The following is a 27,390-nucleotide window of genomic DNA, read 5'->3' as shown; positions in this document are numbered from 1 at the left end:
GAGGTTATCATTGTAAACAACAGATAAGGCTTTTTAGGCTTTACTAGCTATGATAATGAATCCTCTTTAAAGAAATTGCAGATTTGACTTTTTAAAAAATTAACTAAAAAACAAGTTTCTAAAATAAAATCATCCATTAGGTTAAAACGATTACAAACTTTAACAAGTGCATTAAAACACAAAAACTTGAAGTGTGTTTAATCACTGAAACTGAAAATCTGAATCAGCATGAAGACCATGCAGCCTTCGGTCACCATTGGCCTTCCTCCAGCGTTACGCCATTCTCCATACACCTCTAAGTACTTATTACACGTATGTGTTATTTTGTGGGCAGGTTTTTGCATTTCGGTATCAGCATCACTCATGAATTTGCCAGCAGAGAGGAGACACCACATCTTCCCAATAATTGTGGCACCAAGGTTTTCTTTTTCTTGCACTGTTTTGTCAGTTAAAGTAAGATGCAACACAAACAGCTACACACACACGAAGCACTCAGGAATATTGCTATTTACAGATGTTTTAGCACACATGTGGCAAATTACATATCAACATCTCACTCAAATTTACTTAAAAAAAAAAAAATAAATGTTGCCTCTGAAATGCATTTATGATGACTTAAATGTTATTTACTTTAACTTAACATCTACTATCAAAATACAAGAGTGAAATTATTACCCCAAGTACAAGACCCACACAATATAATAATGATATGATAATACAAAAAAAATAAACTCTTTATGCCAGCGTGTCGTTTTAACAGGCTCTGATGTGAAGGAGGGCATCACACAGTCTGAGTGACTCTTGGAACACTGTGGCGAAAAGAGGTGCCCCAGGACAGCAGGTCAAGGCAGAGACTCATAATGGTGCCTTTTTGGCCACTGGCCAGTCTAATATTTTTATTCTGGTTGACAACCCCTGCGCTTGTAGTTAATCCTTAAATAAGCACATACATGATATTGTTAGAGAAAACAACAAACATATTCCACTATAAATCATAACTTTTAAATTTCAAATTAATTAAAGGTAAATGAAAAATTAATAAATCAAAATAAATGCCATAAAGGTACTGTGGCTGGTTACTCTAACGTTCCATTCTTTGGCAGGTTGTAGCCGAGTACAATATGATGGCGCCCACCTATACATCAGGTAAAAGTGGCTAAATGGTCTCAACTGGAGTATGCTGCCATTTCATATTACAATCTTCGTATTTATTATTGCATACTCAATTTCCTCAATAACTTCTTTTTAGTCATCCTAATGTGTGTTCAGACCATAGCGTGTGTGTGTGTATACAGTGTATATAAATATATATATATTATATATATAAAAATTGTTTAAAGAGCTTCAGTAAGAAGCCACATATAATGTTTTTTGTTCAATTTTTTGAATGCATTATTTTAAATCAGAGTCAATTTCAATGCTATGAATACAGTAACTCTGACTTAATTCACTTAAACTTTTTCAAATCAGGACTTTAATCTAGGAAATAGGATCCTGACAGTTTCAAGGCAGTCTTATTGTTGTAATACATCATTCAGTCTGTCACCCACAAAGGCTCTTTAGTCTGGGCAGGTGCACAAAGTGAAACGTGTCAACAACAGTTCTGGTACTTAAAATATCTAATAGCCACAGCTGAGCACTCCGTCTATGTCCAGATTTCCTCAGGACGCTTAAAGCAGCTGTCAAAGAAACATAACATGAGCAGAGCTTACAAGGGGATGAACCCTCTGCAGGAGTACGTGGATATAGTACTCACCTGTGGCATCAATGATTGAGGAAACGAACCTAACCGCCCCCAGGATACGGCTCTAAGCAGTCACTTATGCAGGTGGAGTTAGAAACCTCAAACACTGCACACATTAAACCCAGGGTCACAAGGTAGTGAATTTGGATTGATACCTGAATTTGCTTCAGCTTTGTTATGTGTATCAGTCAAAAGGAAACCTGAAGTAATAAATACTTAAAATAACACAGCAGTTGCTTTCTCTTTTATTTTTTAACCATACCTGTCTCAATGCAAAGGGGTAAACTTCTTTCGTCATCTTACTTGGTGGGTTCCTGTGTAAGTAACAGGAGCCTTCAAATCAACAGTTGCTCCAAAACTACTGCTAGGTTATCTTATTTAAACTGGGTAGTATCTGAAGTCTGTGGTTTGAGCAAATATTCAGGGAGAAATGGCTAACATTCAAACTACAGAACTGATTACGTGAGCAAATAAAGGTGCCCCTCAATAATGACATTGTTAGTCTTCAAGAAACAAAACCAAAAAATGTAATTTAATTTACCAAAAAACGTCTGCAATTGTGATCCTTATGGCTGTTCAGTGTTTTTTTTTTTTTTTTAAACCACCCTGTAAAAGTTACATTGGCCTGGAAAAGCATGTAGGGGCACACACCAGAAGTCAGAGGTCAGATTTTGGCAAGACAGGCCACATTCTTGTTACAAAAAAACTCCCAGATACATAAATGATATGAGGAACAAAGGTTGTTTAATGACCAAGCGGAAATGGGTAGTGGTGTATCAGTTCATTATTTATGGTAACAGTGGACTTGAGCTCTCCTTAAAATCTTTATGAAGTCTAATGCCAGCAGACCAGGTGACATCCTGGAGTGGAGGCTGTGCTGAAGCAGTGCCACCAGGGGCCAAGTATACAACCCACTTGTCAAATCTGGTGTATTCAGGATGCCAGCATGACCCCTTCACGGTCTGTAAAGAAGTCTGACAAAGCAAACTTCTGAAAAAGTGAAGTCAAGGGAGAGCCAATGCTGCAGATGATGAAAACGGGGAGACCCTACTAAACACAGAGATCCCTCTGTGATGTGAAAAAAGACAGGAGGCATTTCTCACTGTCCCAAATATTTCCAAATGCTCCCAGTACTAAACGGCACCAGATAAAAAGACCATGCCATAACAGTAGAGCTCCCGGTACTAAACGGCACCAGATAAAAAGACCATGCCATAACAGTAGACAGAGCGGCAAGATATACCGCCTACTGTAGAATGTGAGTGACAAAGACACCAGTCAAAAAATATGAATACAGGATAGCCAAGCAGACAGTTTATGACCAATTGTATAAAAGTGACATCTTTAAGCCCATGCAGCCAGAAGTTTTACATGATCAGTGGTCACCACCTATCCCAATCTCATTTACTGGCACAATACAGCCCTGCTAAAGCCACATCACTCTTTTTATGGAAGATGTGGCTCCTCAGCACCCTCAAGCCAAGTCTGGTAGGAACCAATGCATCTGCAGTGTGTGTGTCACAAAATGGGGATGAAAATTAAATTTTGAAACTAATCCACTCAACCCGTTTTATATTTTAAATAATTTCCATTATAAAGTAAATCTGGCAGTGTGGTAGGCTTTAGTGGCATGTGATTTTTCATCTGTTAAAATGCATCTTGACATCTGTGAAAATATCTCTGTAAAATTCCTGGAAATGTCAAGGCAGCAAGATATTGAGAATCATTGGCTATTGAGAAGGCCAAGTTATGTCCTGACATGGGGCAGGATGTCACATTCTCAAAGTTCAGAAACAGATCTATATGGTCTGCTACACTTATCATCCTCCCACATGTCAGAACAATCATCTTAAATGGAAGCGGTTATCAAAAGGAAAACCGCTGTTTTACTATAAATGAAAGAATGCAAGAATGGCAAGGTGATTTCAAGAGTTGGCCCGATTCTATCTCTGAACCCTCTTTGGGACAGTAACTGCTACTACTACATTTTCTTGGACAGCCTAGGCTTGGTACTGTACTGTCAACCTTATGTGACATGCTTCCTTATACTGTCAAGATACAATCTGCAGACAATCAGACTGTCACCACAAGGGTCACAGCTGGCATCCTCTGTCACCAGCATTACCATTAATGCATTGTGTCTTTACTGCAGCTGTGAAGCCCTTCTGCTACCAGGTGTCAGACAGTATGGTACAGTTTTCTTACTTGTAACCCGATGGCTATTACTGGATCACCAGTATTTCAGATAGCTTTGGAGACCTGGGCTGACTTACATGACTAGCATTTAATGGAGTCCTTTCTAATACCTGGTCCCACCATGTGCTTGTTGCTCCCTATAATCCCTGGACAGAGAAAGTCAGTAAGTAAAATGGAATGAAGAATAGCAAGAATTTAAACCAGCTTAGAGTTAATGTAGTTTAATTGAAATGCCAGTTATAAGAGGAACCAAACCCTGGCCAGGGCACACAAACAACAGACCAATTTTGAGGAGCCACTTATAACAGAGGAGTAGGAGAGGCTCACCCTGGCTTGGACAGAAAGCATTCCCTTTCTAAGACTGGGATGATAAAGTTATGAAAAGACAGAAGGAGACTGCCTGCTGGAGCCATATGCTCCCCCAGTACAGCGGGGGGCAGCAACCTTCTGCTGGATCTCTTATGGGTGCGCCCACAGGGTGGGATATGGGGGTTGTGGTCCCGACGAGTGGCAATGCTGAGTTTTTTTGGGAGATGCAAAGAGAAGGCTACCATATTCTTGACCAGCAGTGTTTCCTGAGTGCAATAATGTCTCCCTGGAAGTACTCCTAAATCTGGCATAAAGGAGGCTTTTTCACCTCACCGAGGCAAGTTGGAGTTTGAAGAAGAGGAGGACAGAATGTATTGTTTCACAAAAGGAACACACCTATTGTAAAAGTATTGATTTTAATAAAGAGGACTGTTGCCTGTGTTGTTGTGTTTGGGGATCTGAGATGCCCCATGCTGGTCACACACTTTATCTAATCTGCATTTCTTTGAGATGTGAGGGGAAAGCCAGAGGACTAGGAGCAAAAACTCCAGAGACAAAGGGAGAACTTCACATGAAGAATGACTGGCCGTGATGAAGGGTTCAAACTTAGGACTCTGGAAATATGAGGCAGCAGTGCCCACCACTGTTGGTATCCATTTTAAATGATAACAGGTTGATCATGGATTGAGAGTTATGTGACTGAAACTCATTTGAAGTGAAGCATGCCAGGGCGACAAAAAGATTTCAGAAATACTGACAGACCCTGTTCAACATCCTCCATCGGAGTTTATTTAGATATCTGATGGCCTACTTGGAGCTTGGCACCTCTAAATCATGCCTCCTGGCTTTGAAGTAACAACTGAGACTGGAAGAGCACCAGTGCCATGTTAACTGTGTGACCCTGTTGCATATCGCACTGTTGAATGTCACTGGCTGCCAGCCAGTTGTAGCCCACATCAGGTCACAGTTTTAGAACTTGGGAGAAAGATGGGAGACTCACTTTTACGTGAGGAGAACATACAAACACCTCACAGTCAGGGACGAACCAGGATATGAACCCAGAATTGGGGATCTGCGTTTACTTATCCAGCAATGACATGCGTTGCATCAGGACCCATGAAGAGGCCCTTTTTGACAGCAGATGTTCAAAGACTGCAAATGAATGCACCCCTAGTGGTATTTTCTGTTTTCTAAAACCTGATCCTTGCATGGGTGGGATGCAAAGAAACCCCAGCAGGGCACATGATAGTTAGATACTTTATTAATTTTAATTTAAATACACAATTTTGTTTCATTCGCCTCTCTTTATCAAATGAAACCCTCAAAATGAACGCTGGTACTGAGGAGCCACATTAACAGTGGAAAGTTTACTTTCGTGTCAATACATTTGTGTATTTTCACCTTGAAGGAAAATGCAAGATATGTGAAAACTTTAGTCGTAGGACCTTTTTTGGAGCGTACACAGATGATATTTTAACTGCTCCATGAAACTGGGCCCCATCTTATCTTAGCGGCTCCCCCTACATAGTTCTCCGAGTGATTCAGTGTATCTTCTCTCTGGTGGGACTATGTTGTCTTCAACATAAAAAAAAAAAAATACAAGAAACTTTGCTGTTATAATGGCTGCTCCCTTTGGCTGCTGTGGATGAGCTATTTAAACAAGTCTGTCTACTTTATGAGTGTGATTTGTGTGTTTAAGGAGAGGCCAAAAGGGCAGCCCTTCCCCCAGACCACTGAGACTGTTCACATGTATGCACACTTTGAAGAATATTGTTTAAACAGCTGCATTTCAACATGCTGAAGGAGAACGGCAACAAAATTTTTTTTCCTTAAAGTCATGTCAGTCATTGTCCAACCCGCTATATCCTAACACAGGGTCACGGGGGTCTGCTGGAGCCTATCCCAGCCAGCACAGGGCTCAAGGCAGGAACAAACCCAGGGCAGGGCGCCAGCCCACCACAGGGCACACACACATCCCACACACCAAGCACACACTAGGGACAATTTAGGATCGCCAATGCACCTAACCTGCAGGTCTTTGGACTGTGGGAGGAAACCGGAGTACCCAGAGGAAACCCACGCAGACACAGGGAGAACATGCAAACTCCATGCAGGGAGGACCCGGTAAGCGAACCCAGGTCTCCTTACAACGAGGCAGCAGCACTAAAAGAAAAACAAGAAATGGCAAATATATCAAGGCGAGAGAGACACTGGTGTAAGATGAAAAGCCTGCACAAGTGTAATTTCAGGTGGCACTTTGGAGTGCTTTTACATAACGTCATGTGTCGTAGTTAGATGTGCCATTCCAAATCAGTCCCATGTGAATGTGTTGTGAGTGAAATGCATTCAGATCCTGTCAGGCAGACAAGAAATTTGATTTGCAGGAGAAGGCACTGCCTTGGACAATTCTGATAAAAGGCTGCTACCTGAATTCCCCAAGTTTTGATGTACTACTGAAATTTCACCTGTCACTTGTCTAAAATAAAAAAAATATGAACTGATCATCCAGAAGTGCAGTCAAACTACATTTGGAATGATGTGCTAATGTCTTTAAATGCATTTAATCAGCTGTTTATTTTCACCAAAAATACAGTTTATCTTCACATGTTTTTCTCCTGCAGACCATGTAACAAATCAAAGGCAACCATTTTGTTCCCTCTTGAAAGTCCATCTTAAAATGCACATGAATGCTCTGAAGTGAGAAAGTGGAGCATCATAAGTCAGAGCTCCAAAAGCTCTGATATCATGTGAACACAGCATGAACGCCATTCAGGGTTACTTCTTGCCTTCCTCCTGATTTGCCGGCATAGGCTCTGGGCCCAATGTGAACATGATTTGAATTAAACAGGTGCAGGAATATTTCTATTTCTATTCACGGTGCCCTAATGGAGACATTCTTTGATGTAGTGCATGATTTACACTTTCTTTCCAGTATTTCCTGATTGGCTGAACTCTTCCTAGATGGGACACATTCCCACAACTTCTTCATGTAAAGGTTTGTTTTCTTTTGTTGTTAATTCCATAAAAAGTATAATCAGCCAAGTGACAGCTCATCACCCTTTACATCTACACCATAACAAGTGTGCCACATTCAAATTAATCAGAAGAGAGTTCCACCCTAAACTATAACCAGAGTTTTCTCTCAAATAGGCCAGTAGAAAACACAAATCTCCCTTCGATCTTATGTGCCACGCTCCCCCCTACCCACCACTCACTACCCTTCTTTTGGAATCTCTAAAGCTAATGTCCCATTATGTGACTTCTTGTCATAATGATTGTGAGATCTGCCAACTGCAATTGCTGGCTGTGTCACTGGACCATGTCAATTTACATGACTAAAAATCACTGGGCCTATCAAATTTAGCACCTGCTGGCTGGCCTTCCAGCACAGTCATATTTTTCCCTTTTTGTAACAACCAATAATTTTCTCTCTGACACAACCAGGAAGGGTTAACCGGTATGACGAGTTCAGCCTCCGTCTTGGCCTTTTGTTTCTCTTTTTCCCCTATTCTGTCATGGTACGTAAAACACAATCAGAGAGATTCTCTTCTGTTTGTGAGGGGCAAAACACCCTTCTTCCTTGTTGCTGAATTACAGGAACTGTAATTCTAAGTGAACATTCATTGGTTGTCACCTCCTCTGGACACACAGCCCATCCCTATGACTGAACACAAAATCAAACCTTCATCCATCCAACCATTTTCCAACCCGCTGAATCCGAACACAGTGTCACGGGGGTCTGCTGGAGCCAATCCCAGCCAACACAGGGCACAAGGCAGGAAACAATCCTGGGCAGGGTGCCAACCCACCGCAGGACACACACAAACACACCCACACACCAAGCACACACTAGGGCCAATTTAGAATCGCCAATCCACCTAACCTGCATGTCTTTGGACTGTGGGAGGAAACCGGAGCGCCCGGAGGAAACCCACACAGACACAGGGAGAACATGCAAACTCCACGCAGGGAGGACCCGGGAAGCGAACCCAGGTCCCCAGATTTCCAAACTGCGAAGCAGCAGCGCTACCCACTGCGCCACCTGTTTGATTTCATTAGAGCAAGTCGTGATCTACTTGGAGTAAGGAGTAAGTTGCTGGGCATATCAAACTAGGGGGCTGACATTCATGGGAGTGTGCCAACGACTACTTATGACTTTGTAAGATTAAGTAAATGAAGGCTAAAACTAAAAATTGATGGATTAGTCATGTAATGTTTTATGGCATTTAACTTGTAGACAGGAGAACCCAAAAGTAAACAGTGTGGCTTAGTGCTTAATTTAGACATTGTGGGTTCAGTCCAAGCCTCGGATGCCCTGTATGGCTCTCAGCAAGTTGCCGATCTTTTAACAACAAACTGTCTATGAAAATAATTCTAAAGTGGTCAAGAGATGAGCTGACCCAATGTGCATGGACCTTTATTTAATGGTACCAGCACCTAGACCCGCTTTTGTGCTACCTGCCCTTACTGTACAGCCAGATCTCCACTGCCATCTTTTGATTTAGGGGTAGTGCATGATTTAGGGAGGTAAGGCTGGTAGCATGCCGCTACACCACTCCACTGGACTACTTACTGCCTAATGCCCTTTCTAGCAATATCATCTTAACACTAGAATTACCAAAGCCTACGAAAAAACCCGTAATTCCAGCCCATAAATGTGTAAATGTGTCAATCAGCAAAGCAAGCAGCCTGCTATCCCATCCCCCCACCAATGCAGAAAGGGCAGAAAGTTCTCTCAACTCAAGTCTGTTTACCTGCGTGTGAGTTGCCCAGAGTTGTATAGGGTAAGTAATATATCGTTATTTGGAATAAATGCATTTCATGTGTGTTCCATGTCTACAACAATCTATGTAAACACATCTTTAAAACAGAAACGTTTTTCATGTTTTAGTAATAACTGATAAAATGTACACATGAAGTGTATAATGTGTGAAGCCTGAAAGCCAAATATCAAATAAAATACTTTCACAAAAGGTACAAGTACAAAAAAAAAAAAAACTGCGCTTTTATTCAAGAATATAACTGCAGGAAAAACTGCTGGCTGGTAATCAAAAGGTCACCGTTTCGATACCGGAGACCTCAGTTTTGAGAAGTTAGCTGCTCTTATTCTTACTATTATACAATAAAGACATACAGGTGCTGGTCATAAAATTAGAATATCATGACAAAGTTGATTTATTTCAGTAATTCCATTCAAAAAGTGAAACTTGTATATTAGATTCATTCATTACACACAGACTGATGTATTTCAAATGTTTATTTCTTTTAATGTTGATGATCATAACTGACAACTAATGAAAGTCCCAAATTCAGTATCTCAGAAAATTAGAATATCAATTAAGACCAATGCAAAAAAAGGATTTTTTAGAAATGTTGGCTAACTGAAAGGTATGAACATAAATCGTATGAGCATGTACAGCACTCAATATTTAGTTGGGGCTCCTTTGGCCTGGATTACTGCAGCAATGCGGCGGGCATGGAGTCGATTAGTCTGGCACTGCTCAGGTGTTATGAGAGCCCATGTTGCTATGATAGTGGCCTTCAGCTCTTCTGAATTGTTCGGTCTGGTGTATCGCATCTTCCTCTTCACAATACCCCATAGATTTTCTATGGGGTTAAGGTCAGGCGAGTTTGCTGGCCAATCAAGAACAGGGATACCATGGTCCTTAAACCAGGTACTGGCACTGTGTGCAGGTGCCAGGTCCTGTTGGAAAATGAAATCTGCATCTCCATAAAAGTTCGTCAGCAGCAGAAAGCATGAAGTGCTCTAAAACTTCCTGGTAGACGGCTGCGTTGACCTTGGACCTCAGAAAACACAATGGACCAACACCAGCAGATGACATGGCACCCCAAACCATCACTGACTGTGGAAACTTTACACTGGACCTCACGCAATGTGGATTCTGTGCCTCTCCTCTCTTCCTCCAGACTCTGGGACCTTGATTTCCAAAGGAAATGCAAAATTTACTTTCATCAGAGAACATAACTTTGGACCACTCAGCAGCAGTCCAGTCCTTTTTGTCTTTAGCCCAGGCGAGACGCTTCTGACGCTGTCTCTTGTTCAAGAGTGGCTTGACACAAGGAATGCGACAGCTGAAACCCATGTCTTGCATACGTCTGTGCGTGGTGGTTCTTGAAGCACTGACTCCAGCTGCAGTCCACTCTTTGTGAATCTCCCCCGCATTTTTGAAAGGGTTTTGTTTCACAATCCTCTCCAGGGTGCGGTTATCCCTATTGCTTGTACACTTTTGTCTACCACATCTTGTCCTTCCCTTCGCCTCTCTATTAATGTGCTTGGACACAGAGCTCTGTGAACAGCCAGCCTCTTTAGCAATGACCTTTTGTGTCTTGCCCTCCTTGTGCAAGGTGTCAATGGTCATCTTTTGGACAACTGTCCAGTCAGCAGTCTTCCCCATGATTGTGTAGCCCAGGGGTAGGCAACGTCGATCCTGGAGTGCCACAGTATGTGCAGGTTTTTGTTCCAACCCAGTTCCTTAACGAGAACTCAATTATTGCTGATGAAGCACATATTGCTTAAGTGACATTTTAATGCTTCATTTTAGTGGTCTCGCTTGTTAAGGTTCTCCAACCTTAATTGCTTATTTCAATCTTAAACTGCTGCATTCAGTGTTTTAATTGCTCCTTATTAGCAATAAGATGTAAAAGACAAAGCAGCCAGCAGTTCTCCAGCTAGCTTTTTTCCAATTACATCTGTGTGTGTTCATCATGCACGGTTTGATTTAATAAAACACTTAATAGAAAAATGTGACAGACTGAAAATGATCTGTTTTAGGCTTCAAATCATTTGGATGATATCCTTGGAAAGGAAAAAAATCTACGATATAAAAGCCTTACATTGCACAGACTAACAAGCCATAAAATTAAATAAGGTCTGAGATTGGCAATGATTGGTTTCTAATTAAGCAATTGGGTTGAATGAAAACCTGTAGCCACTGCGGCTCACCAGGACCGACATTGCCTACCCCTGTTTTACATCTTATTGCTAATAAGGAGCAATTAAAACACTGAATGCAGCAGTTTAAGATTGAAATAAGCAATTAAGGTTGGAGAACCTTAACAAGCGAGACCACTAAAATGAAGCATTAAAATGTCACTTAAGCAATATGTGCTTCATCAGCAATAATTGAGTTCTCGTTAAGGAACTGGGTTGGAACAAAAACCTGCACATACTGTGGCACTCCAGGACCGACGTTGCCTACCCCTGGTGTAGCCTACAGAACTAGACTGAGAGACCATTTAAAGGCTTTTGCAGGTGTTTTGAGTTAATTAGCTGATTAGAGTGTGGCACCAGGTGTCTTCAATATTGAACCTTTTTACAATATTCTAATTTTCCGAGATACTGAATTTGGGACTTTCATTAGTTGTCAGTTATAATCATCAACATTAAAAGAAATAAACATTTGAAATACATCAGTCTGTGTGTAATGAATGAATCTAATATACAAGTTTCACTTTTTGAATGGGATTACTGAAATAAATCAACTTTGTCATGATATTCTAATTTTATGACCAGTACCTGTACATTTGATTTGAGTCTGTAACAGCTGTTGTAAATGTATGCCACTTGTAAAGGTTAGTGTTTTCTTTTTTTATTATTCAGTTTTATTCTCCTAGTCACATTCACGCTGCCCCCCCCCCCCCCCCCCCCCCCCCCATTCTGACACTGCTGTTTTCAAATGAAGATGTACTATAACAGAGGTGAACTCGGATGAGGGTTTTACATCGGAGACAGAGAAGAGAAGCCCCCCTGGCAAGAAACATCCACTCACACATAAGAACAATGCAGCTACACCAGGTGTAAAGGCGAAAGATTTGCACCGTTTGGATGCAGCAACAGGTTGGGCATCATCCTGCCAGTCAACATGCCGCACGCATGTCCTTTAAAGAAAAAGCAGTACTAACAAAGCTTGCCAAGGTATCATGCAAAGTACTGTTTTTGATTGTTTTCTCTGGTGGTCTTTATATGAAAAAGATTTACATGTTACGTATATAAAAGTTAGATTGAATGTTATTTGCCTATTTACCTTGATTTACTTACTCATCTTCCTACAGCGTAAAGTCACAAGTAGACTGCAGAGCTTCCTGTGTTGGATCGACAAGGGCAGGGGTGGGCAGATTCAGTCCTGGAGGGCCGCAGTGGCTGCAGGTTTTTGCTCCAACCCAGTTGCTTAATAAGAAACCCTTATTGCTCAAGTAACACTTCAGCTTCACTTTGGTTGTTTCGCTCGTTAAGATTTTGAACCCTTATTGCTTATTTTAGTCTTAAACAGCTGTATTCTTGGTTTTTAATTGCTCCTAATTAGCAATGCCATGCAAATGACAAAAGAGACCAGCATTTCTCCATTTAGCTTGTTTTCATTTACACCTGTGTGTATTTATCATGCACTATTTGGTTTAATTAAATACTTGGAAGGAAAGTGAAGAGAAAAAAGTGAAGCACTGAGAATTACTCATCTGTTTTAGACATCAAATCATTTGGATGATATCCTTAGAAAGGAAAATAAATCTAGGATATGAGAATGACCTGACATGGCAGAGTTAAAGCACTAGCAAGCCATGCAATTAAATAATTGACAAGGATTGGTTTTTAATTAAGCAACTGGGTTGAAACAAAAACCTGCAACCACTGCGGCCCTCCAGGACTGAATCTGCCCACCCCTGGACAAGGGGATGCTCACCATTTAAGGTGGGCCACAATTACGAATTTTTTTCATAGACTTCGGTAATTCTAGTGTTCAACACCCTGGCATTCACAAAAGCACAGAAGGCAGCACATTTGCTAAGCTGTATCAAGAACCAATCGTCTCACACAGCACACCACTTAGACAGCCAGTGCGGTCACAAACACGCTCACATGTAAAGAGGAGCACCCTGTCATTTGAAACTGTCAGCCTGCTGAGCAAGCTATTCGCTTTGAATGACTACCAGTCTTTGCCAAAAGATACAGAAACGAGATAGTCACCTGTAAGAGCCAGTGATGACCTCCTCGCCATCTATGATGAGAAACTTTTCCAGGACCTGACCAGTGAACTTCTTCCCAGATTTTGTGCAGTAGGTTTCTCCACAAATACTGCGGATCCGAATATTCTGTTACAGAAAAAAAAAATAATTGTAAGGAGTAAAAATTGCTTTCATAATAAGAAAGAATTTGGGACTTTTAGATAGGAGACTGTCAAAATAACTTCCTCATAAAAGTCAATCAGGATTCACCAGAACCAGCATTCACAAAGCTTTTCTGCTGTTGATTACTTCACCTCTGTTGCCTTTCCCTTCTGGTATATGTCCACACATTTCTTATCACATTTCTTTCTCTTTTTGTTTACTCACTTACCTTCTCTCCCCACAGGCTATATCATGCCATACAATCAGAATGACTAATATATAAGGGCTCCTTGTGCCGGTGCCAAAAAATTTATATATATTAAGCACACATACATAAATACACTCACAGATATATGACATGCTTTATAATAGTAATTCTTTACATTTATATAGCACTTTTCTCACTAGCCAAATGCTTCCACGCAGGGAGGACCTGGGACACAAACCCATGATCTTCTTACTGTGAGGCAGGTGTGCTACCACTGTGCCACTTGTGTGGTGTTTCTGATTGTGACCAACATTCATTTCAGGGCTGTTCCTGTCTTGTTCTTCAGCTTCTTCCTATAACTAACTATGAACTGGGTTGTGTGTATTTCAAACTAAATGAATGGATTGCTTCTCTGAGGCTGCCGGCAAGACACAACATACTGTATGGTACATAAAATGTATATCACCAACTTCTGTTTTGCAATAGTCATTACCATGATAGGAACTTGTGGGACCTGAAATACTTCTTCCACCTATTAGAGACACATCTATGCAACCTCCTGCACCAGGAAGTTCTATTCATTTAGTTTATGTGTAAGATTCTGAGGAAGTGCAAAAAGTAAAAATTTCTTGCCAAAAAAATAAATAAATAAAAATACTTGATCCACTTCAAAAAAAAATCAGATGTATCTCACAGATTGCCAGAAACACCTTCTTTTAGTTTCAATTGTGACTTCCAGTGAACAATTAAAGCTGTTATTTGACATACAGAGGTACAAAGGATCAACATGACTTTTTCCTTTGAATTCTAAATGAAAGCAAACTATGGGCACCTGCGGGTGTGTTTTAAAGAACTTCTTTAAATATTTTACTTCTAGGTCATACAGAAGGTGTCATATCCATGTGGTCCATCAGTTATTTACGTAATCCATATGTGAGGCTCCCACTCCCTACCGCCTGTACTTCTCCTTTATGACAATGAAACTTTATCTTCACTCAGCACTTTCTTTAATTCTAGTAGGATGAAAGCTAGTGTTCCTGGTTTCTTAAGGGGTGGAAGAAGGAATTCACAGACTAAAAGTTTGAATGATTATGAATTGTGGGGATGTTACACTTGTCTCGTGGTCTCTCTGTGCTGTCTGTACACTACAATACTGATAAATCATCTTCTTCCCTGACATTATCCCATTGCTTAGGGTTGGTTTCTCTGACGAGTCCCTCCAAGTTTGCCTATCCTCTACATCCTTTTCCCCAGCCTGCTCTCTCTTATGCTGTACCCCACAAATCCCTCTATCCACACCTCCATCTCCTACACTCTCTCAATAATCCCCTCATTTTTCTTTGCCACATGTCCATATGATCTCATTCCATCTTTTCTAATTTTACCACTCTTACCCTACTCAGCTTTCTCCTTTCATTTTCCTCAACTTTATTTTCATCTTTTCCTTTTTGCCCTCATTGTTCCATCACACATCACTGCTGGACATAGTGCTGTTAAATAGATCTTTCATTTTGCTTGGCATCCTTTAAATCACATGGCAAACTTGACACCACCTGTCATTTCTTTCATTTGTGACTCTTTTCCACTTTGCAACTGCTTAGAACCTAAAGGAATACTCCCCTGTGTTGCTTGTAGCAATGGCCAACAAAAAAATTTAATCTCATGTTTTTATGGAGAACTGAGATAACGCTTCCAACACAACAGGCTCCTATGGCGACCAACACTCAACAAACTGCAAATAGTATCAAAGACGTCCATTAAAAAAAAAATCTCTTTTTTCTGTTGCATAATCCATATGTCAGATATCCAGTTGTATGCTCACAATGGACCCCAAACACATGCATTTTGGATAAAGTATTGTTAAATAAAGAAAGCCCTTTCAGAAAATCCCCTCATGAACAATTGGGTGCTGTGCTTAAACAGAACAACTATTTCAACTGAAGACCTGTCTCCCTACTCATTCATTGGAAAGGAGCCCTGGATGTTAACAGTCAGGCTGAAGCTAAGGTCAAATGAACATGGACACACCACTGCAGGATTGCACCATTGGTGAAATCTGCTGCAATTCACTGAAGGATGGTTAGTTTATACAGATCAGTAAGTTGTTTCGGTACCCGTATTGCACAAATTTTATTGTACCCCAACTCATCATGCACTATGTCATGTGCAGATCCATAGCCGATATTCAAATGTGCAGTAACTGCAGACAACATAATGTGTCAGTCTTGTCTGATGAAGGCATTCACTATGTTGATATGGACTTACGTGTATAATGTTGATGGTTGACCGGATTGAGCTTAGTCAGTTACACTTGGAACTCTCTCTTTACTTCACAAAAACATTAAATAAAAAAATTGTTCTCTGCCCTCACTAAACAACAGGGGATAAGTAACAGATAACAAAATATGTGTTTGGGTGGGGGGGTGGTGGTTTGTGGGAGCTGTTCCATTAAACCTCTTTACCTTTGAAAGGTCTATGCCTGCTTTGTGTTGTATTTACATACTTTCTCAACATAACATACTGCTAACCATTTTTCCAACATTTACTTTCAATCCACTGTTTTCCAAGGTACTCTGGAACTCACTCACAAGATCACTGGCATATGACAATTGTCAGAATTCACTGCCCTGATATGCTCACAAAGAAAGTCCACCAGAAAGACAAAATTAGACAAGCTAAGATCCAATGTCCTATGTAGACCTACATGCATATCAAACCTTTCTGTGTCTTCACATGTTATTCTCACTGTTGATACCCAATTACCCCATATGTAATTTATATTAAATGATTGACTGCTCCCAAAGAAAAGGGTATTAAATAATAAGATCCCATTAATCTAATCCGATTTTCCCACTCTTCCCAGCTAGGAGCTATATAATGCGCTTAGGGTAATCAGTGATAAGAAATGGAAATCTGCTGCAGACCAAAATTCACTTCCTTGAGTGTTGGCCACCTACATGTAGAGGGGAGTCAGGCAAAATTCTTGGTCCAGGAAGTCTAAGACATTATAATTTTGTTCTTTTCAGGGTGAGTGCAAGGGCTGATATTAATTTTCTTAACCAAGATTTGTACTTTTAATAACATAATTCTTCATAGCTCCCGAGTCCTGTTTGTCTGTGTGGTGCTTGCATGTTCTCCCTTGTGTCTGTGTGACTTCTTTATTCACTTTGATTTTCTACACATCATAAAGATCAGTGTGAACATGTGAGCGAGTGTATCCTGAGATAAACCAGCACCCCACCCGAGGTCAGTTTCTGCCTGGCACCCAATAATGCCAGGAAAACATCCAACATTACAAGCAGGGTGGAACATGAGTGAATGTATTTTGAGGTTTTCTTGTAGTTGTACCGTGTTAGCCATTATGGATGTAGTGAGAAGTCAAGCAAAATGACACCTTTTATCGGCTAACTAAAAAGATTATAATAAGCAAGCTTTCGAGGCAATTCAGACCCATTCTTCAGGCAAGATGTAATACAGAAACTGGAGTTCCCTGTGTTTATATAGACACTAAACTAAGACAGATCCAGCATAGGAAAACCTTTAAGTGAGACATCTTAGATGTAAAAAATTAACAGACCTCTTCAGGCTAAGATTTATTTAGCAAGAGAGGAGAACAATGTATAGTCAAGATCTTTTGATAAGATCACTGTCTAACAGAGTCTTTTGAAGTTTCTGATGAGTTTTTTAATACAATGTGGATCTGTAGTCAGGTCGTCTGTGTCAGTCTGAGAGATGCAAACACATATCTGGCCATAAAACTCTTGTCTCTATTTTAACCATGTTGTAATGTGCTAAATTTTAGCATGAGTTTAACTTCCCATTCTTCTCACTCTTGCTGTGTTCTGAAGTTGCCCATAAGCCCTGTGACTTTAAAGTCCCTCTCACAGTGTCTGTGGCTGTTGAAGTGGGCTGCTACAGGAACATCGGCGTTGCCACGTTTAATGTGGAACCTGTGTAAATTCATTCTTTGGCGGTTTGTCAAGTTTTTACCCACATAGAGTGCAGTGCCGGGACATTTCATACAGAGAGTTAGGTAGACCACATTGATCTGCAGGAAAATGATCCCTTTATGTGATGTTCTAGTCGGCAGTGTGTGATAACTACACAATCTGTATCATAAATGTAAGGACACATTTTACATCTTTTCTGTAGGCAGGGAGATGTGCCATTTTGTGTTGGTTCACCATGGGAACTTCAGACAATTAGTTGCTGCAGGATTGGGGGTTGTGTGTATGCCAGGAGGGGTGGTTCTGGAAATACATTTTTCAGTGCTTCGACGTTATTTGGCATTAGCTACAGTTCTTTTCGATTTTTTGAAAGTGCTTCAAGATGTGGGTTATAGGTGTCAACAAGTGAAATTAGAACACTCTAGACGACAACAGGCCATTCAGCCCAACAAAGCTCGCCAGTCCTATTCACTTATTTCTTCCAAAAAAACATCAAGTCGAGTTTTGAAAGTCCCCAATGTCTTACTGTCTACCACATCACTTGGTAGCTTATTCCAAGTGTCTGTCGTTCTTTGTGTAAAGAAAAACTTCCTAATGTTTGTGCGAAATTTACCCTTAAGTTTCCAACTGTGTCCCCGTGTTCTTGATGAACTCATTTTAAAATAACAGTCCCGATCCACTGGACTTATTCACTTCATAATTTTTAAACACTTCAATCATGTCACCTCTTAATCTTCTTTTGCTTAAACTGTAGAGAAAAGCCAAGCAAAATGACACCTTTTATTGGCTAACTAAAAAAATTACAATATGCAAGCTTTCGAGGCAACTCAGGCCCCTTCTTCAGGCAAGATGTAATCAAGCAAGATGTAATTGATTACATCTTGCCTGAAGAAGGGGCCGGAGTTGCCTCGAAAGCTTGCATATTGTAATCTTTTTAGTTAGCCAATAAACGGTATCATTTTGCTTGGCTTTTCTCTACATTCATAATGGCTAACACGGTACAACACCCTAGTACTACTTGCTTAAACTGTATAGGCTCAGCTCTTTTAATCTTTCCTCATAATTCAACCCCTGTAGCCCTTGAATCAGCCTAGTCGCTCTTCTCTGGACCTTTTCTAGTGCTGCTACGTCCCTTTTGTAGTCTGGAGACCAAACCTGCACACATTACTGAAAATGAGGCCTCACCAGTGCATTATAAAAGTTGAGCATAACCTCCTTGGACTTGTACTCCACACATCGTGCTATATAACCGAACATTCTGTTAACCTTCTTAAAGGCTTCTGAACACTGTTGGGAAGTTGATAGCTTAGAGTCCACTATGACTCCTAAATCCTTCTCACAAGGTGTACTTTCGATTTTCTGACCGCCCATTGTGTATTCAAACCTAACATTTTTACTTCCTATGTGTAATACTTTACATTTACTGACATTAAATTTCATCTGCCACAAGCCTGTATGCTATCCAGCTCCTTCTGTAATGATATAATGGATTCCAAATTATCTGCTAATCCACTTATCTTGGTATCATCAGCAAACTTAACCAGCTTGTTACTTATATTCTTATCTAAATCATTTATATATATTAAAAATAGCAGCGGCCCTAGCAGTGACCCCTGTGGAACACCACTCTTAACATCGGCCAGTTCTGATGAGGTTCCTCGCACCATCACCCTCTGCTTCCTGTGTCTGTGCCAATTCTGCACCTACACTACAATAAATACAAGGAATTCAAGATTTTGTTGAAATTTCTAAGCTGTTTTTGAGTTTTTCATTCTTACTCCATGACTTGTAGCCTGGAGACATCCCTTTTATGACCACAAATACTTTCTTTGCCTATAAATCCCTTTCCCCCTTCAAATTTCTGAGTTTAGTAAGTCAATAAACATCCTTGCTCAACTTGATTGAAAACCTACGTTTTGTAAAAAAAAAAAATAATGCAGACGAACAGGGTGTAATTAGTTACTGTACAGGATGACAAGCGTGCTATTTCATATGTCAGAAAAAATATTTGTGACAATATTTGTGTTGAAATAAGGACGGGTTGCCTGTCATTGAGTAATTCCACTTTTGGCCTCATGGTTAAGGGTTAATGTTTTTTTTTTTTTTTTTTTTACGGTAGTGAAGCCCTAAAGCACTATTCATAAATGCACCCCAACAGGATTTTAAGGACTTCATGCTCATCCTCTTTCACAGTGACATTCCATCTTGTTTTGCAACCTCGTGTGTGTAGGAGCAGGCTTAAACTGGGATTGAGGGGACTTGCTTCAGGAAGGAGATTAACACCAATAATGATGCAAAGTACAATCTGTTTTTACTTTTTTCTGTTATTGTCTACTTTAGTAACACCCTTCATGAAATGGAGACATGAACAAATGCCAGTTATTCCAGTCCAGCACTGATGCAACTTGTTAGCAAACAACCCAGATCTCCCTCTGAGTTGACACCTTTATCTTTTATACATAATTTTTAATAATAAAACTTTATATAGTTCTTTTCTAGCCTAGTGAAAGCTCTTTACATAGATGGAATTGAACCACTTCACCACCACCAATGTGTAGCATCCATCTGGATGATGTCACAGCAGCCATTTTTGCACCAGTATACTCACCGCACAATAGCTATCAGAGGGTGAAGGGTTGAGATAGATAGTTAGCCAATAAGGGGCAAGAGATAATCAGAAGGCGACAATGGACAACGCCGGGGGATGCAATTAGCCAGGACATTAAAAAACACCCTACTCTTGACCAAAAATGCCTAGAGATCTTTTATGATCACAGAAAGTCAGTTTTACATCTTATCTAAATGATGGTGCCAATTTTTACAGCACAGTGTGCCCGCCATGGCACTGGGGCATTGGGGTCCACATTCAGACCACATACTTGGCTCAGGTGGATTACCTGTTCTGAAGTGCACATGGCAGGGCTGATTACAGTACATTTGTTTCCGTTCCATCTAAGAATTATCGCTATCAAACTTTTAAAGGTTTGCCTTGTATTGCTGCTTTGACGTTTAGCGTTGTCAAACCTTATGCAGTTTGTAATTGGACTGCCTGCCAGCAAATGTTGCTGCATGAATTCCTACAATGCCAAATTATGCATGTACATACAGTAAGTATATGAAATTGAAGCATCATTGGCAGAGATTTTTGAATTTTAATAGTGATGCACTGAAAGTTAAAAGGCCTAGGAGTCCTTTATTATTTATTTATTTTTTTACTTAATCTTTATTCTTATAATGTGGAGAGAGAAGGCATTAAATCCTCTTTGGTGACTTAGTGTTCATGCATTAACTGTTCAAGCTGCCAGAATCTTAACTAGGAAAAGAAAATCACAGCATCTCTCTCCAGTTTTGATGTCATTACACTGGTTACCTGTGTTATTTTAAATTGACTTTAAAAACACTGCTTATGGATTACAAAACCTTAAATAATCTCGCTCCATCCTATATTTTGGAATGCCTTTCACCTTACACTCCAAATTGTAACTTTAGATCTTCAAAATGAGTGTCTGCTTAGAATTCCAAGAGTCAAACTTAAAAGAAGTGATGAGGCGGCCTTCTGCTGTTATGCACCTAAAATCTGGAATAGCTTACCGATAGGAATTTGCCAAGCTAATACGGTGGAGCACATTAAAAAAACTGCTAAAAACCCACTAGTTTAACATGGGTTTCTCATAGCTTCATTTTAGTGTAGCTCTGATAAACTATATACAGTATGGATTGAATTATCGTTTTCATCAAGGTTCCACAATCCATACTAATCCGTACTTTCTCTACTGTTGTTTTTCTGGTTTTCCGTGGTGGGGATCTGCACCAACACCACCCGATCAAAGCACCGTGATGTCACTACATTGATGGATTGAAGGCCAGATGTCCACATGACCATCATCATCTAATTCTTTCATGTGAAGCCTGAAAACCATGTGGATTGACTTATATCATTTATGTTTTTGTACAATGCCCCGTGGGGGCTGGCAGTCTCATGGCCTCGGAACTCCTGCAGATTGGTTTTTTTTTTGTCCTTCCTGTTAATAGATACCTGATCTTATTTTTTTTTTTTTTATAAGCTTTTTATTCTTCACCATTTGTATGAAAATGTGATTATATATGTTGTTTTTGTTTTAAGCAATTAATCAATAGGCTGATGTGCTTTTATTTAACTTTATCTTTCTGTATTCAAGATTTTAAATAGCAGCATGCTTCACTGTGCTTAGCAACAACTAAGCAAGATAATCTGACTTACATAATTTCAGAAGAGTTTAAGAAATCAGGTAACATTTGTAAAAAGGTCAGCATAAATCAACTTAGATGTCTTAAAACACCTGGAGCTTTGGTTACATAATGATCAAGTTGAGGAAGATTGGAAAAAAATTACATAAATCTCTCTCTTTCTCTCATCCCCGCAAAAACAGGCATTCTTTACAATTCCATATGTAACTAATGTTAAAATAAGCAATCGCACAGCAAAGGTACAGATGTGGCAAGAGTTGAGCGAGCATACGCCAAACTCAACAAATGCTTCCCCCTTCACTTACATTCTTATGCTGCACTGACTTGTGGGTGCCTCAGAATTCTCAATCAGCCGAAAAAAGTCTGGAACTTTGGGGTACTAATCCACCCTTTTCTACAGAACATTTTCTCTAGAAAGTATTGCTGCATTTATATGCAATGGGAAATATTAGAAATGAGCCTGCTGAAGGGACATTTCAAAGGAACAGCCTGCCAAGTGATTGCTCCCAGCAGGACACGTCACAGAGAACATACTGTAGATAAACAGATTTGCTACCTGTGACAGAACACTGACCTGTCACCTCATTTTGAGACATAAAACAGATCTCCAAGAAATGCCATTTTGTCATTGCGTTGCATTTGGACCGAAGCATTACCTAGTTTTATCTGGTTTGTTTTCACAAAGATGCAGCTGCTGATCTGCAGTTACTTTTTGTGCAATTTAAATAGCACAATGATAACCTCGCACTTCTCTAAAGAGTCTAACATAAAATGCAAATGGAGAGAACACAGAAGTAAGATGTGATGTCAAACACTGTAACATGGGAAATTCTCATAGCATATGAACACTGCAAAACATGTACATTGGTAGTATATTCTTATAATGCAGAACAAAAGCAGAATCAAGATATCCAACTAAATGACACACTCCATCAATGGCAAGCATGGGCTACAAAGTAACAAACTTTCACCCGTGTGAACACTTGACTACAGCCGACCATTCTTATGATAAGAATGGCTGGCTTTCTGAAATAACCAGCGAAGGTGCACAGAGAGTTTTCAAGCTTAACTAACTGGCTAACTGTCTAGTGGTTTCTTCATTCAGGCTGCCAGATGAAAAGGAATCTTTTCCCATAGTTGCCTGCTTTCTGAGGTAATGAGACAAAGCACTTCCTCTGTGGCTCTTTAGTAGGAATATAGCTCTTTTCCACAGTTTTATCTTTTCCATCTCCTTCTTTCCACATTACACTCCCAGTATTTTTCGTTTATGTAGAATTTACTCACTTTAGGACTTCTAACTATTCATATCTCATGTCAAGTAAAAATTCATGATGCAATATCCACCTTAATAAAAGGATAAATGTCTGTGTGTCCATCCGGTTCTTATATCTCTGTCATTGCAAAAGCTGATGCATCACAAACATTTTTAGTAAGAAAATATACTGCATTTGTCATTCCAGCAGATGGCGTATCACAAACATTAACACTGCTTTTACAAATCTCATACCAAATGGCATATAACAGTGTACATTTACATATTTGGCTGTTGCCTTTGTCCAAGGCGACTTACAACAGAGACATATCCATTGCATGGTGGACTGCAAACGTTAACACTGAGGTCTAATTTGATTACTTCGATTTCAATCAATCTTACATGGGTAGCACAGCTACGTATATTCATATGCCAAAATCCAACTTATAAAGAAATCAAGAAGTATGCAGTTTCCAGGAACATAAACCTACAGAGTATTTCACTTGTACCTCTCAGGCACACACTTCTGCATTCCATGTGGTTATAATGCCAATCAATAATCTAGAAAGCACACATAATGCAGATTTGCTGTGCTCTGGAAGCCTGCATAGCACTTCAAGGGTGTATTTAAAGATGGTCATACTCTCCAATTTATGTCTCAGTTTTCTGTAGCCAATATGTCCATCAAAAACGCTTAAGTTGGGAAAATAAAATGTTCATCAATTGCATATCTATTTGTGTCTTTAGGAGTTTACCAATTGAATTATTTAAAAAAACAGCAGACTTTGAAAGCGGATACCTGATCTAGGCTAGTTGTGGGTTATGACCTGTGGCAGCACTTACATTAAACCACTTTAAAAGAGAACAAGCAATTTCACCCAACGCAATCATTCCCAGATATTGTCAAAATAACAATATTGTTTTCAGCTGGACAACTTAGAAACTCATTGTCTGAATTTGCTACTTCTCTATGAAGACACTGTGAAACAAAATGCACTTTTGATATGCATCCATCTGTGACCCTGTGTTCTTGTTGAAGAACTAATTTTAAAGTGACAGATGGCATTCACCCTAGAAAACTATTTCCAGACTTTGGAACAATTTTGTTGCAACTCCTTGGACTAAAAAGAATTGTCATTTTCCAGTTCAATATGTCTAAACACTTTTCTGGACTTTTACTGCTGCCATTACACTCTTTTGCTATGGAACATAAAACTGCACTCTCCCTATATAATAGCATTAAACATCTGAAAGTTTGTTGACTCCACACAAGTTTCTAAAGGCAGCTTCTCTCTTTTCCTCAAGCAGGTGGTCCCTTCAAATTATTTAAAGTAACTGTCTGGACAATGGCAGCCAAACCAGGATCAGCAGAATCACTAATCACCATGAACCTTTTCTCTGAAACAGTGAACACTAGTGAAACATTTTAGACACACTTACTTGTAAGTCGCTGTGACGAATGTTGAGATTGTTGCACATTTCCAAAAAGTAAGGCATGTTTTTCTCATCCAGGAGGATATAGACAGCAACTCTGCGTTTGTTTGCTGCTTCCAAAAGGTCACAAAACAGATCCACGTCTGTAAAGAGGTCCATTAACAATGCAATCACCTGAGGATACCAAAATTGAGAGGTGAGTGGCAGCAACATAATTTACAATGTATATTTAATATTTGCAATAGCACTCACTTTTGGGAGATTTTTTTTTTTTTGTTTAACAACTGTTTGTCACAGAAAGAAGGTCAACCCATTTAATGTAGCAAACCTGGATAAGCAGGAGCATAGCAGAATGTGAGGAGTTACAAACAGTGACATGTCAGTGACATTTGCACATTTCAGTTATCCATCAAAGGTTTGCTAGGGGGTTTTAGGATGCGTACGTGACACAGCAAACTCTGTACACTTTGTGGCAGCCCTGAGGGTGAGGTCAGACATTTGAAATGTGAGCTTTCTGTCCAGTTTATGAAGCATAAGCATTGTGACCCAAGGCCAAATGAGTGACAGCTGCAAGCAGCTTAGAATAATCACCATGGTGCTTCTGGATCATCTACATAGAAATCACACAAAGAGCATAGATTTTATTCCTTTTTAATGGATTATAGCCAATTAACCATCAAATGGCTCTATAAAATAAATGCAAGGAATGCCAACAGTCACCCCCATCCTTCAGGCATGTTAGAAGAGATTACTCTTAGAAACATGGCTGCCAATCTCTTGATGTTTATTTTATAGAGCACACTCCTTGTGTTCGCCTTCCCGCTCACATTTACATGACAGAATTTTTAATTAAGTAAATCACTTTATATAAAGCTTTTCAACACTGCAAACAGTCTTACTGTATATAATTACAAAGCAACAGCCTATTCGTTGGTTCAAAAAAAGCATACAAATGACAGACACAGCCCAGCACACTGGATGCCAGCATTGAAGGCGGTTAATTCCTCGGGGGGGACGGGGGGCGCAAATTAAAATGTAACCACTTAATTGTTCAGACTACCTATCATTTCACTGTGGTATGAAACCTGAGACAAAAGGAAAATAATGCAAACTGCACAAAGGCTGCAGATAGGAGCACTTGATGTAGATACAAAATATTGGGTGTTTCCATTTTAAAAGTATAAAAAAATTACATTGACTGGGAGATAAGTCATGGTAGATGAAAGCTAAATTTATGTTTAAAAATATACGCTAAAATATCCTGGCTCTGAAAGACATTCAATATACAAATTGCAACGTATTCTTTCTGCGTTTAAGCGTAGAGTCCATTTCTGCATTCTGATGTACGATGCTCTGTAGTCTTGTCCGTTCTATATAAAAATGCACTATATTGTTGATTTTTTAGTGCATAAAAAGTTTACATTAACCAAGTTAAGCCTTTCTGGCAGTCTGAACAAGGATTGCCCCTTTTCTTAATTTGCAACGGGAAACCATTTCATCGAATTAATTGTAACCACCCTGCCGAGTGGATGCCACTTTGGCGTGCTTGTGAAAGCGCCCACCTCTTTCCCATTCTCCACTCCAATGCCAAAAAGGTTGGTAGAGCAGCGCCCATCCTCACGCCTGCGCCGCTCTTCCTCGTTTTGTTGTGGAAACCGCCTGCGCTGCCATCGCAGAGTACCGAGTTAAGTAAAGCGAGCGACCGCACTAAACCCCCCATCGCCCCCGACCCTTGCCTGCTTAGCCTTGTTGATGAGTGAGCGAATTATGTCCTTCAGGTTCTGGGACTTGTCTCTCTGGAAGTAGATGCGTGTCTCCGACATTGCCCCCCGTGACACTTGCATATTTGGCCAGCCGAGCTCCAGTAGCGGAGGTTCTTCATCAGACATCATTGGGAAATAAGTGCCCGAGGTGAGCTCCGACAGTGCATCCCCTTCCATTGGGCCATCCCTGTCAGCGCCGGACGCCGGGCTTAGACTCGGGCCGTTTTTCTTGTTGCCATGCCGAGTGATGTATTCGATTTCCAGAGGGGACAGGAATGGGAGCTCCCGCTCCTCCGCCAAAACTCTTTGGTATTCCTCCTCCCCAGACTCGAGCAGGGCATCGGTGGCCAGGCGAGCACATTCGTTGTGGCTCAGTTCCAAGGTGGAGCTCTGTTTCCAAGGGTTCTTAACCTCCTCCAGCCGAGCGGCCAACTTTCCCAGGGCTTTCCGCCCCGATATCGCCGTCCCGGGCCGAAGAGCTTCTGAGCTGAACATAGCTTTTTTGGAACGAAAAGCAAGCGACGTACACGTTTTTTTTATGTTTTGGAGGGCCTCTCGGGTTATTTAGAACGAGCCCACCACAGCACGGGTCTCTGTCAGTGTTGTGCTGTATTGCCCCTACTTCCACATTTCACGCCCTCGTTATTATTAGCTACACTGCGTCTGCATTTGTTGTTTTTTCCTTTTTCCGCAGAGACCTGTCCGGTCACCCGCTATTTACTGCTCACCTTGCCGTTTACTCCGCCCACCCCTTCCAGCGCCTTACCTGTTATATTACTCCTCCCCTAAATCACGGATCGAGTCCTGCCTCCAAAATGCTTGCCTGCTGTTGCCCCAGTCAAGCCACACCCAGCCAGTGCGTAAGTGTCTTGATTTGCATATCAGATTACCTGATACGTTCTGACTAAACAGCAGAAGGTATCGTCCCTCCGGCAATGGCTGCTTAACCTCACCTGAGCTTCCTGATAGGCTTCTTATGAAACCAAACTGGCATTCAGGAAGCTGGCAAACCATCAGGAGTCTTGTCAGCCCCAAAGTGACAAATTTATTTAAAAAATGAGGAACAGCTGTCAGGTAGATTGTTCCTTTTCACCACTGTATTGTTTTACTTTTTAAAATACATAAATAAATATCAGCTATGTCCTATAAGAACCCTTCTTTGTCCTTTCACTTTCTGAATTTGCATT

General features: G+C 40.4%; 1 protein-coding gene across 1 annotated transcript in view; it reads right to left on the bottom strand.

Annotated features, from left to right (window-relative positions):
• The window catches only part of fam83c (family with sequence similarity 83 member C), a 39,453-nt gene extending 12,500 nt beyond the window's left edge, over positions 1–26,953 (bottom strand). The window contains exons 1-3 of the mRNA XM_028811876.2: positions 26,177–26,953; positions 24,447–24,614; positions 13,233–13,357 (exon numbers count right to left, since the gene is read on the bottom strand). Of these exons, the coding sequence (XP_028667709.1) occupies positions 13,233–13,357; positions 24,447–24,614; positions 26,177–26,698 (815 nt within the window). The 5' untranslated portion in view covers positions 26,699–26,953. The remainder of the gene's footprint in view (positions 1–13,232; positions 13,358–24,446; positions 24,615–26,176) is intronic.
• Positions 26,954–27,390: the final 437 nt, after the last annotated feature.

Source organism: Erpetoichthys calabaricus, chromosome 10, assembly GCF_900747795.2.
Source record: "Erpetoichthys calabaricus chromosome 10, fErpCal1.3, whole genome shotgun sequence".
NCBI classification, from domain to species: domain Eukaryota; kingdom Metazoa; phylum Chordata; class Cladistia; order Polypteriformes; family Polypteridae; genus Erpetoichthys; species Erpetoichthys calabaricus.
The sequence above is the reverse complement of the archived record's forward strand: the minus strand, read 5'-3'. Positions and strand labels throughout refer to the sequence as shown.